Source organism: Chlamydotis macqueenii, chromosome 2 (assembly GCF_036417535.1).
Source record: "Chlamydotis macqueenii isolate bChlMac1 chromosome 2, bChlMac1.mat, whole genome shotgun sequence".
NCBI lineage: Eukaryota > Metazoa > Chordata > Aves > Otidiformes > Otididae > Chlamydotis > Chlamydotis macqueenii.
The window spans coordinates 61,858,722-61,871,826 of record NC_141557.1 but is presented as its reverse complement, the minus strand read 5'-3'; the positions used below and the strand labels follow the sequence as shown (position 1 = coordinate 61,871,826).

General features: G+C 37.6%; 1 protein-coding gene across 1 annotated transcript in view; it reads right to left on the bottom strand.

Annotated features, from left to right (window-relative positions):
• Positions 1 to 481: 481 nt before the first annotated feature.
• The window catches only part of NFX1 (nuclear transcription factor, X-box binding 1), a 76,391-nt gene continuing 63,767 nt past the window's right edge, over positions 482 to 13,105 (bottom strand). The window contains exons 22-24 of the mRNA XM_086743075.1: positions 10,270 to 10,415; positions 5,991 to 6,092; positions 482 to 4,470 (exon numbers count right to left, since the gene is read on the bottom strand). Coding sequence (XP_086599201.1) covers positions 4,395 to 4,470; positions 5,991 to 6,092; positions 10,270 to 10,415 — 324 coding nt within the window. The 3' untranslated portion in view covers positions 482 to 4,394. The remainder of the gene's footprint in view (positions 4,471 to 5,990; positions 6,093 to 10,269; positions 10,416 to 13,105) is intronic.

Genomic DNA, 13,105 nt, shown 5'->3' with positions numbered 1-13,105 from the left:
AGTGGCAGTTGAGATAGTAAGACAAAATGTTTTCACTTGTCTTTCAAGAACTCTTCAATCTCAGATCACTTTTTAAATTTCTTTGAGCCATCTTCCACTCCATCTGAAATATGAGGTCAGGCCACTGTAATTTTTTGCTGCTATTCTTAATTTCGTTGGCTTTTGCTGTTGGAGATGCATAACTTGGTATTATAAAAGTTTCAGGAGGAAGGAGTGCAAATAATTTCAGATTTCTGATTTTCACACTGTTCACTTTTTGAGTCTCCCTGCCATCTACTGAACTGTGTTGGCAAAGTTTTCACCTCCCCTACCCCCGTAACATTCGTCATCCTGTATTTGTTAAATCTAATGCCCACAGGGACTCTTAAGTTACATTAGTCCTCACTCCCCCTACTCCCCATTACTCTCGCCCCATACTATTCTCCTTTACAGTCACCATTACAATTGAATGGTGGGCAAACAACAATGAAGGGACAATGAGTTAAAACTGTACATTTTATTGCCAAGTAGCATTTAGCCTGATATATTAAAGGGTTTTTCAGATAGCCAAAATGTACATTTCTATTCAGATAATAATCTCTCCTGTACTTCTGAATCCCAAGAAGGTAGCAGATAATCCTTACTCTTCATGTCCTGGGAGTCCCTCTTTACTTGCTTCATTCTCTTACAGCATTAATTTAAAATCACTTCAAAACCAGGAAACCACACCTCATATGTCAAAATTTGAGGAAAAGGAGTCCCTGAATTTCCATTTAAATTTTTATTGTTTTTCTTTGATACCTCAGTCTTCCAACTTTGGAATACGAAAACAAAGCTTGCAAACAACTGCAAAGCACTGAACTTTCAACCTAGATTTCTTTCAGAATTATAAAGAACTTAATTTTATACCAGTAACTTGAAAAAAATCAAGTAAAATATAAAACTTTCAACAAATAACTCAAGTGTTTTAGAACAATTTTACTTTGTTCATTTCATTATGTGGCAGATATCATACAAAACTGCCACAGAAACAGTGGTGTTGAAGTCTACTTAATGCATCTTACACAATTTTAGGTTAAATCCAAGCACCGAATATTCAGAGCACTTTAAACACGGTAAACAATATAGACAGGTAATAGCACAGCCCAAATGCCAAAGCATCTGCCTATTTTACACACAATTTTTAAAAGCACTTCATGAAGCTGCATGAATTCCAACTGACATCACATAATTTATTGCAAAAGATACTAATTGCAGAGTACTTTTTTCAAATAAATTTACAGGAAACAATATTATTTTTAGGGCTGTGGAAAATAACTAGCATATTGAAGCTTAAGTCTTGGTTCCAGTAACGTCAATAGGATTTTTGCCACTGACTTCACTGATGCAAAGATTTCTTTTATTCACTCATTTTTCTATTAGACAAAATGTGTAAAGGACAGCTCAGATTTACAAAATAGCTATTTGAAAAATATCTCCATGAGGCACACGTGCAATATGAAGATGTGTAACCACAGATATCAAAACTACAGCCTTTAGTACTATTCTATATGGAAGTCACAGATACATTGCAGCAAAAGCAAACCAGAACAGCAAGGTGAGCACCACTGTTAAACTTTGCTGAGTTCCTTCTTAAGGCTATGTAATTACTTTCTGGGAAGAAAGATATTAAAACGTTCTTTTGGGTATTACTTTCTCAGGTAAATGTATGGTATCATGGTTTTAACCAAGTTATTAAAATGCATTTCAAAATAAATGTTTCTGTACATGTGACTTGCTTCATAACTACAGATATGCTCCAACTGCCATGATTTAGAGATGTGTAACATACAGATCTATAAAAACGTTTTAACATTCATGTAGTTAAGAGGTTTAGTAATGAGAATTATGACTTCTCAGTAGGAACAGATTCAGTAATAATTATTAGTCTCATCTAGAGAAGCTGAAGATTACCTGGGTTTTCTTATTAAAAGCAGCAGCAGAACACTTGACTGCTGAAATGTATCTCACCAAGGTTCAGATTTTTATGTTAAAGCCATAATCTGGTAAAAATTCCAGATAGCAGAGCTAAATACAATGCTTTTAAAACCTTTTAAGTTTTAAATTTCAAATCAGAGGTGCAAATGTGATGTTTCAGCTATATTCATGTGAAACTATGTGAAAAATTAATAGGCTTCAGCTTTATTCTATTTATTATCACCTAAATCACTTTGGTTTTCTGGAATATCAGGTCTACCTATGGTATAGCAACCGTGTGTGCTCTAACTTTATACTCTCAGTTTGCCAGATGTGTGTGCCAGCTCCTGTCCAGAACCTGCCTTTGCACTATAACTACATAGATTCTCCTTAACAGGTGTTATTAGCCTGAAAACAGTGCTATATTAACATAGCTCTAAGTTTCAAAACCAGAATTAGCCTTTTTCTGGCCACATTGAGCCGGTGCTTGTCTGCACGCACTGGAACAGATACACTCCTCACAATGAGGGGATTGAAGAAATATATTCCTAGAGATACCGAGCAACCTATTTCTTCAGCTGAACTTAGCAAAGCAGTACACCTTGTAGAATCAAAAATTAATTTGCTTAAAAAAATTAAGGACAATATAAACTATGTTAATTTCTTTTTCATTTATATTCACAAAATATTAGACAAAAAAAGGTAAAACCGATTTAAACCACTATATGCAAATTAAAAGCCTGAACACTCTTTAGGGTTGAGAATCCTTCTGGTAACTGTTTTACCTGAAGTACATGTATTTCAAATGTTTAGAAACATGTAAGACTGCACATATTTTAATGTGAAAAAACAAACTCCTACAAAAATAGGCAATAACAGCATGCATTTTAATTTTCAAAACATTTTAGGGGACAGATATTGTCTGTGAGTTTGCTGCTCATTCTTTCACGTTTCACAAGCTGGTCAAGATGAAATGTAGCCACAAAATGCTCCACAGTTAAGGCTCAGGTTCATGTGATAACTCCAAGTGAATCTGAGCCTTCCATTTTCTTGGCAACAAATCTCAAACTACACTGTAGTAAGCTGGCTGAAAAAACAAATCAGCAACAGATGACAAGTCTTCTGCTAGATCTGTTTCTTCATTATGCAAACCCCCTTTTAGTAGCAGCCTCTGATGCTGTACCCAGAACTCGCCTCTAGTGCTACAGGTACCCAGCCACAAGGAACAAGAAACAGAGTGCTTCAGTGTCAGAGTTACTAAAGTTATTAATTTAAAAAAAACTTCTCCTCAAGTGAACAGATATTACTGACATTCAGAGCTGTGCCACCTCTTCTGATGAGACCTCCTCTCCCAGAGAACTACTCACCTACCTTAACTCATCATCTGGAAACAATTCACCATCTGAGACCACTTTGGTGTCTTTCACTGTTTAAAACATCATCCCATTTTGTTTACGGCATTTCCCAGAAAACAAAGATCTTCCACGGCCAAACAGTTTAGATAGATGGTCTTATAAATTTTACAGATATTGTTCCAAATTCATAACATACTTAAACCAAACTTCACACATTCATTTTAAGCTTCCAAAGTACAAAAAAAAGACTATAAACCCCCAAACCATGCAAAAAAACCCCACAGAAGACCATCAAGCTAACATATCTAAATACAAATTAAACCAAATAGAACACCAAAATAATATATAAAGTCTGATTTTGTTCAAGGTCTTGAATAACACAGTATTACTAATTTTCTTGTGTTAGCATTTTCGGGGTGGGGTTTTTTTTTGGTATGTGGGTTTGTTTGCTTTTTTAAAATTATTTTTAACACATAAAATGAGAGATAAAGCAAAAATAAGTCTTAATTCCTCACATTCCCCAAATCCTGGTTCTTCAGATACCAAAGGAAGTCTATGCTCTTAATAGGCATTTAGTGTACATATTCACACTTACAACTAAATTTTGTATTTTCCTCCTTGAGAACAGTAACTCAAATTCCCAAATTTACCACATGATCACAAAAGTGAATTAATAAAATATTAAAGCACTTTAAAAATATTCCCACCAGTGTTTTTAACACAGATTATTTCTGGTCCATTTTAAGCTGTGTGAGATATGTCAAAATAAATCTTTTGTTCTTACTACCCCCAAAAATACATCTGATTACCATTGCTCTCACTTTAAAGGCATCAATGAAAATCTACATCATTCTGACAGGACATTAGATAAAAAATTGCACCAAATCCAGGTTTCAAAAGCTATACTACCGTTAGGTATTATGCAGTTATGTAAACTGTAAAAATGTGTAACTTTAAAAAGTATCACAATCAAACTAACTTCAGATGTTAAATCATGAATGTGCTGAACAACCAATCATTTGACAGATAACCAAAAAGTGCCTCACACAACAACTTAGTATCTTCACCTCTAAGCTTCTATATTGTAATTCTACATCAATCACTTCAGTCTTGGACATCAAAGTAGTCAATTATCGGCTCTTCTTTTAATGGTTTGGATAAACCACTGTTTCCACTACTCCTGAAATTATAAGAATATTAGATGTTACTCACCCACACATGAAATATAAGATACAAAGTACAATGAAATCACAAACGCCCATAAAGTCTCTGTGTGCACATGCACACTGCATTGGAAAATGGCATTCATTTCTAAATCATGTTTTAATGGAAGTACCTTAATGCTCCAAAAAGCCTTTGTTAATCTATTTTTAGAAAAAACATACACCTTATTAAATTAATGTACATCAATGTGTGGCTGAATTGATACAATTTGCCTGAGGGTTTAACCAGAAAATACCATTTACTGGTAATATTTATTACAAAAATGACACTGTATTGAAGACTAAATGTTCAACATGCTTTTTTGAAAGAAAGAGCAAAAGAAATACTGTTGAAGTGAGCTGATGATCAAACTGTTTTGCTTCTAAAAGCAAGAATGACAAAAAAATATATGGTAATACCAAATCCAAACACTGCAAAGATTTTTTCCATAATATAGTATGAGATCTTCCAGAAGATTTTGTAGAATTAAGCACTTCAAATAAATTTCACTTCTAGAAATAAAAAATAAATGGCCAAAGCCCTTTTTTATTAAATTTTGCCACATACCCCTCTTTCATTAGGGTCACTGAAAACAGTAATCCCACAGAAGTAAGCAGAAATAAAGAGTAACAACCTTTTGAAAATTCACATTGAGTTACACTGTAAGCAGTCATTTTAGACATATGTTTTGCTTCAGATACTTAATTCTGAAACAATTTCTATTTTCTCAGAACAGCCTACTTTGTATTCCAGCAGCACTTGAAACACCCGATAGCTACTGCAATAGTTACTGCAAAATTAAGCTGTCCCTTTCTGCAAATGGTACTTCACAGAACATGATTTCAAATGCTAGTTTGGAAATAACTTGTGGGGAAAAAGTTCTGAACGGTAAACCTGAACAAGGACTAAGCCATCCATTTAAAAAAATTCATAACTATGAGGTGACTACAGGTACCTGAAGCTGGCAGTCATACAAAGTAAAGACTGTTCTATTAGACTATTCACCAAGAAGCCTTATATATCCCATCTTCAGTAGTTTTCACTATCTGGGAATAATGGTAGTTCACCTTTAGCCAACTGTGTAGTCATATCTACACAAGAAAAATACATTTACTACCTCTTCAAATACATCATTTTATGCCAGTAAGACATTACTCTCTTACACAGAACAGTTGAAGTTAAAAAAATCCCCCAAAATCCCAACCAGCCATCTCTTCCCAACTATCTAATCTTTATTAAAAAATAATTTTTAAAAAGTCCACAACATTTGTTATACACTAATCCTATGCCACACAGTAAATCCTACATTTTTTTTAACACTTAATTTCAGGTTTACCTCTGTGGAAAGAAAATCTTAGTGCAAGCTGCAAGTTCCAAAGCTGTGTGTGGGTTGGGAAAATAAAGAAACAGGGAGTATAAAGTTGAAGCTCAGGAACAGTCTACTCTAGTAACTCAGCACAAAATTGAAGAATACTGTTTTAAAAACAAATTCCTTACTTATCTGTTTGTTTGTAATGAGGAATAGGAGGTGGAGGCCTGCTGTGCATTTCTTTATCTAGCACAGAAGTTAAGGTATTGCTTGGACAAATGGATTTCCCTCTGGAGAAATAAAATAAAGGTTATTTAATTCAACAGGAAATTATATGCATTAAGAAGTTAGGGCAAAAGAGCCCAAAATAGCAGTTCTGGTGTCAGAGTTCATACTTGTATACTTAAATTATCTATTCAAATAAACCACTGAGACCAATAGTGTGTAAAGTCCATTTTCACTACCAAGAACAAGATGCTCAGCATTCTAAATGTCTCTTGAACCCTGTCTATAAAAGACACAGAGGCTTTAGAGACAAAAATCTATCACTCGCATTCAAGCAAAACATACACCACTTCCTGTATACCTTGATGACACACAGAACAATACTAAACTGACTCCAATCTCCCCAAAATTTTGTAAATATTTCTATTCATTGGTTTAAAACAGAACAAAACAGCCAATCATATCGAGTTCATCTGTAAAAAAACCAAAGAACTGAATTCACCTGAACAGATGTATAATGGAAAAAACCCCTTGACTAATTAATTGCCAGAAAGGAGAAAGAAAGCAGACCCTCCCTTCCTGCTAATGTAAATTATGGTTATCTATCTTGTAATAGAACTGTGGAGATGGAACCAAAAGGCTCTGCAAGTACTTTGGAATTTTTGATATGAAAGTTGGTATGAAGCCATTCTTCATTCTATTAACTTATTCTCAAAGTGATGAAAAAAGGCAACTCTCTGCCCCAAGCAACAAAGAGGAGATTACAAATTTTTAGCAGCACTCCAGGGAAAAGCAAGGAGAGCATAAATACCTATCTGCTTGCTATAAGGCACTAGTAGTGCTGACAGGATGAACTGTTGTATAAAACTGAACTGTACTTATCTTCTCCTTAAAGACTGTAAGTTAAATTTTCATAAACCCAGTATGGATCAGCATTGATCTGTTTTGGTACTACAAAATTATTTGCTCACTAATCTGTCCAGAACTGACTCCATGTAGCCTTGCAATAATGATTCACCAGCTTTCAGACAGAGCAAGTTTATGCAAGAAGTGTCTCCAAAAGCTGATACAGTTTGGGCTGAATAATGAAGCAATGGCTGTCAAACAATCTCCTGTTTGCATAGACTTCACATATCCTATGTTACAAGCTGTCAAGAGGCAACACATACTGCTCTCAGGGCAAATGACATCAAGATCAAAGGAAAAATAGTATGAAAGATATGTAGCTATTTTTTGGAGCAGGATTGCTGTTTAAACCACCTTGGCTGGTGACCTGTAGCACTATTTCTGCTTAAATTGCTCAAAAAGCCTTAGAGGTTAAAGGTGTTGAGATGCAGTCTTTGGAAAAGGCTGTTGTGATTGCAAAGGGGATGGGGAAAAAGTCAGCTTTTTCCTCACAGCAGAGGAGAAAATTCCAAGAGACTGAAGGGTAGAATAAAAGTCCTTAAAGTGATAGAGTACCTTCAGAAAGTCATCAGAACTTCTGTTAAATTGGAAGTGAAGTTATTCCAGATACCAGAAAGGCTGCAGAGACAGTTAACTTATTAGGTAAAATAAACTTCTACCTGGAGATCAAGGACAGAAATGTGTCCAGAAAAACTTAAAGAAGTCAAAGAATAGTTCTGTTTTCTCAGAGTATATAATTTCCTTTCCACTCTGCCACTGGGATGTACAGGTTTTGCCTTCTGTGATGCAACTGCCATGATCTGATAAGGGTGTTCCATGTAGTTACAGCGGTTTTAATTTCTTTAGGTCCTTGTTCCTGATGGTGTTGTGTAGCCTGCAGCTAAGTAACCACTCCCAAACTGTCTTCACAGTGATCTCTTTGAAAGGAAACAAAATCCTGGGTGAAGAAGAATAACAGAGAACACATCAATGAGACTGTGGCAGGATGTAGTTTTCTCAGTGAGGACAATGTGCGGGGACCCTGTCATCTTCCTGAAAAGTCACCTTGTTCGTGAGGAGAGACTGACCCTATTGTTCATCCTGGATGGAACAGGAAAAGGATGGGTCTTACAGGGATGACTGTTCTCAAAAACACTTCCAGGATGTCTTCAGCCCATATGAGCTGCTTAAGCACTAGTCACTACATAACAACAAGTAGACACCCCTTAACAGGCTCTGAAATCCAGAGTTATTTGTAGGAGGAGGAAACTCATATGAGTAAAAGACTTAAAGAAACTACTGACAGGAACAGTGAAGCACATGTATTAACTCGGAGAGGAAAGCCTTCCCCTTTTCACCATACCAGTCTGGAGATTACCTTTGAAGCCGGCTCAGAAGGAATCTGGTATTGTAACTGTGCCAAAGATGGTGATTGCAAAGATGACTAACAGAGAAGCATGGAGAAGGCCACTTGCAAGAATACACTCGTGAGCTTGTACTTCAAATGACACCAGAACTGTAATTCAGATCAACCTTGACAGTCAGCACTGGGAATGCACTCTATGTGGTTAGACATTGGCAATGCTGTACATCAGTGATTCTGACGGCAGCTAATATGACCAACTGTTACTGACGTGGTGGAATGATGATGGGGGCAGGGGCTGAGAGCAAAGCAGATCTGTGGTATTTGCTTCTAGATATCTGGAAGAGGAAGAACTCTGGTTGGAGGAAGCTTTCTTAGCACCAAGAAGACTTTCCTCTGACCAACCTGCATGGCAATGTTACCATTTCGATGGCACAATGAGGGAGTGTGAAGAGGAAGAACGGTCACTTTGCCTAGCATAATTTTGAATTATCTATACTCTGAGAAGCCCATAATAGAAATCTGTGGGGAACGCCGAGAAGAGGATAAAACAAAATTAATCAAACTTTCTGGTGACTACTAGCCCATGGACTTGAAGAAGCTGTTGTGAAATACTCAAAAATATCATCCTGGAACTTGAGCTATCACTTCTCTGAGGCGTCAACATTTTTTATGTCTTGAAGAAGTGGCAAATAAAAAGACAATGAAAAGAAGATTTGGATGAATCCACTGAAATAAGAAACATTGTTATGCAGCTGAAGAGTATTCTTAGTAGTCCACCCAGTGTCTGTAAGAGTGGCAGAGGCGAAATAGCAACATGTGTGTTCTGCACGGTACACTGTTCCGTGAACAAGACAAGGGAAGGAGCAAGTGTACAATCTCCCCTAAAACCAGAGAGGAAGGCCTCCCATTCTCAAGTTGCAGGATAAGTATTTAAAAACAAAGAATAGCCATCTGTCCTGCCCCTTTCTCTAACACTTTATCCTCTTCACTAATTTCTCACCCCCCCATCTATTTCTTTTTCTTAAATAAGCTTTTTCAAATATGATCTCTTTTCTCACCTTCCTTTACTAAAAAAAGAGTATCTTAGATTGTTTCATGAAAACAGAAAGGGGTATCAAAGTGGTGCTCCATCTCTCTTGAAAGAAATCAAGATTGTAGCTAATCTATCAACCCATGAACAGGCTCAGGAGCAGCTCATGGCACACTAGTAGCAGGGAAGGTGGCAGATTTTTTTATAACTACAGTCAATATCTACAGTTAAAAACAGCTAATAGTCAAAGAACCAGCATCTGACAGTGCTAAATGAAATACACTGCTCAGTGAGCAGCAGCAGGAAGCCTTGATACCCAACTTGGGAAGCCTTCCCATACTACGTCTGTAGTGTAATCACCTTGCTATTCCCACAGCTATGTTCCCTTCATTTTCTTCTCTAATATGAACTGCCTTCTGTAAGTCTTACCCATATTTCCAGTTTTGCTTAGAAACCTATACAATTTGCAGTACTTTCAGCTCCCTCTTTGTCCATTAGCTGAAGAGGGAGTATACTCTGTGGCAGGTTCAGCTAGGCAGAAAACAAGTCCCAACACCAGGTCCTTTCAAAAAAAGGTGCAAATTTAAGGTATGACTTTTCAACTCAGCAATTAGTTTTCATAAAATTTTATTACATTTATTGTCTTTGATAGCTCTATCAAATTTAGCTGATGGAAAAAAAGGCAAAAAGTTACTGCTAAGATGAATGGAAAATAGCCTTGCAAAATGTTTTCTTAGCTTTTTTTATTTCTAACTGGGTTTCCTTCTCTGAAGATTCACTTGACTAGTGGAAACAGAAGCCTATGAAATTATAAATTTAAAAACTGCTTTAAAAATATTTCTACTGGAATTTAGTGCACGTTGCAAATACATTGTAAATAAACTTATTTGAGTAAGTGACAAAACCATCCAATTATTCAAACTATAGTTAATAGATTTGAAAACAATAACGAATTACATACTTCACTGCAGTGATAACAACATTACGCTTTGGTTCGTTGTCATAGCTCACACTTTCAATGCCATAAACCTGAGCTAATTCATGGATGATTCTGCGGTGATCTCTGTTCATTGGTGGGTAACAATGGCTCTTCTTTGTATGCTTGCCCTGAATTCAAGAGAAAAGGGAAAAAAAAAAAAAAAAAAAAAAAAGGAAAAAAAGGTAAAGTTTTCCTTCAAGGGGGCCAGGAAGAAGAAAAAAAGAAAAAAGAAAGTGTTTCTACCTCTACAATTTTGCCACAATGACAAAATTAGTACTACAATTTGCTAATACCTCAGTATTAACAGCAAATTCACCTGAAACATCCATTTATTTCCCCAAAATTAAATCACGTGTTCTCAATTGTTTCTATCACCTCAAAATATACACACACATGTATCTTTTAAGTTTGAAATACAAATTCTGAATGTATCCATTCTACTTACATCTCAAAGAAGCAATATTAAATAATTTTCTCTGAATTTTTGTTTTTCAGAATGATCTGCCAATTTTGAATCAAATCTAATTTTATTTTTTAGACTGGCTTTGCAATGCATATATTGCAGATACCTACGAAGGTGTCAGATTTATTTATCACTTCCCTCTACCAAATAAGCTATTTATCTGCAAAATCTGCCATGTAATGGCATAAATAGCCATAAATAGCCAAATTGTAGTTTCAATTTCAGTTAACAAAGACTAATAATATATATAAACAGTATATAACATATATAAACAGGAAAAGAACAAACAAAAAGCAGGGCCCTATGAGCTCTGTCCTAAAGTGGCTTCAGTAAGCTTCAGGGACTCAAGACTGCTTCAGCTTTTGCCTTGGTTGTCACCAACAAAGTCTTCTAGGTCCTCGGGTCTACAGACATAGTTCAAGGGGAAGACAAACTACCAGTAGTAGAATAAGTTTAAGTCAGGGATATCTAGAGAAATCCCAAGCTATAAGTTGACCGAGTGGATGAGGCCCTCTACAGACAGACAGGAGCAGCCTCATAGTCATAAGCCCTGGTTCTCATGGGGGACTTCAACAACCCCAATATATGTTGGAGAGAGAACACAGCAAGGCACAATCAATCCAAGAGGTTCCTGGAATGTGTGGAAGATAACTTTCTTCACCAACTGACAGAGGAGCCAAAGAGGAGAGGTGCTATGCTGGACCTCGTTCTCACCAAGGAGGGGCTGGTGGGGAATGCAGAGCTCAAGCTACCTTGGCTCAAGCTGCCTTGGCTGCAGTGACCGTAAGATGGCAGAGTTTGACATCCTTAGGGCAGCAAGAAGGGTTCACAGTAAGCTCTCTACCCTGGACTTCAGGAGAACAGACTTTGGCCTCTCCAAGGATCTGCTTGGCAGAGTACCATGGGATAAAGCCGTAGAGGGAAGAAGGGCCCAAGAAAGATGGTTGATAATCAAGAAGCACCTCCTCCAAGCTCAGGAGTGATGCATCCCAATGAAGAGGAAGTTGGGCAAAAACACCAGACAGTCTGCATGGATGAACAAGGAGGTTCTGGACCAACTGAAAACCAAAAAGGAATCCTACAAAGGATGTAAGCAAGGACAGGTAGCCTGGGAGTAATACAGAGAAACTGTCCAAGCGGCCAGGGATCAGGTTAGGAAAGTTAAAGCCCTGATAGAATTAATTCTGACCAGAGATGTCAAGGACAACAAGAAAAGCTTCTTTAGGTATGTTGGGGAAAAAAAGGAAGACCAGGAAGAATGTGGGCCCTCTCTGGAAGAAAAGGGGAGACCTGGTTACCCAGGACATGAACAGGCTGGGCGGAGAAAGAATTGCAAGTAGCCCTGAGGAGGAGGACTTGGGAGTGCTGGTGGACAAGAAGCTCAATAGGACCTGTGCAATCTGTGCTTTCTGCCAACTGCATCCTGGGCTGCGTCAAAAGAAGCGTGGCCAGCAGGTTGAGGGAGACAATTTTCCCTTTCTACTCTGCCCTGGTGAGACCACACCTGGAATACGGCATCCAGTTCTGGAGCCCCCAACATAAGAAGGACATGGACCAGTTGGAGAGGCTCCAGAGAAGAGCCATGAAAATGATCAGAGGGCTGGAGCACCTCTCCTGTGAGGTCAGGCTGAGAGAGTTGGGGCTGTTCAGCCTGGAGAAGAGAAGGCGCTGAGGAGACCTTGTAGCAGCCTCCCAGTACTTAAAGGTAGCTTATAATAAAGATGGGGAGAAACTCTTCAGTAGGGCCTGCTGTCATAGGACAAGGGGTAATGGTTTTAAAACAGAGGGAGGTAGATTCAGACTTCAGATATATGGAAAAAAATTTTTACAATGAGGGTGGTGAAGCACTGAAACAGGCTGCCCAGAGAGGTGTTTGATGCTCCATGCCTGGAAACCTTCAAGGCCAGGTTGGACGGGGCTCTGAGCAACCTGATCTAGTTGGAGATGCCCCTGCACCTTGGAGGAGGGTTGGACTAGACGACCTTTAAAGGTCCCTTCCAACCCAAACTATTCTATGACTCTAAGTTCCTGGGACTAGGGACTGTGCATTTAAGGGTGCTGAGAGACCAGGACGATGTCCCACTCTCCATCATCTCTGAAAGATTGTACAGAATGGGGTAAGAACCCAACAACTAGAGAAAGTTAATAGTTGCATCTATGTTTAAAAAAAAAAAAAAAAAAAAAAAAAACACACAACAACAACAACAAAATCCTCAAGGACTATGGGTGATCAGCTACAATTCAAAGCCTGGGTAAAAATCACAGAGCAAGTCCCTGTAGAAAGTAATTTTAGGTACATGAGAGAAGGTGCCTGGGAGTAGTCATGTCAATTAATGTAAAGACTGCCAAATGTAA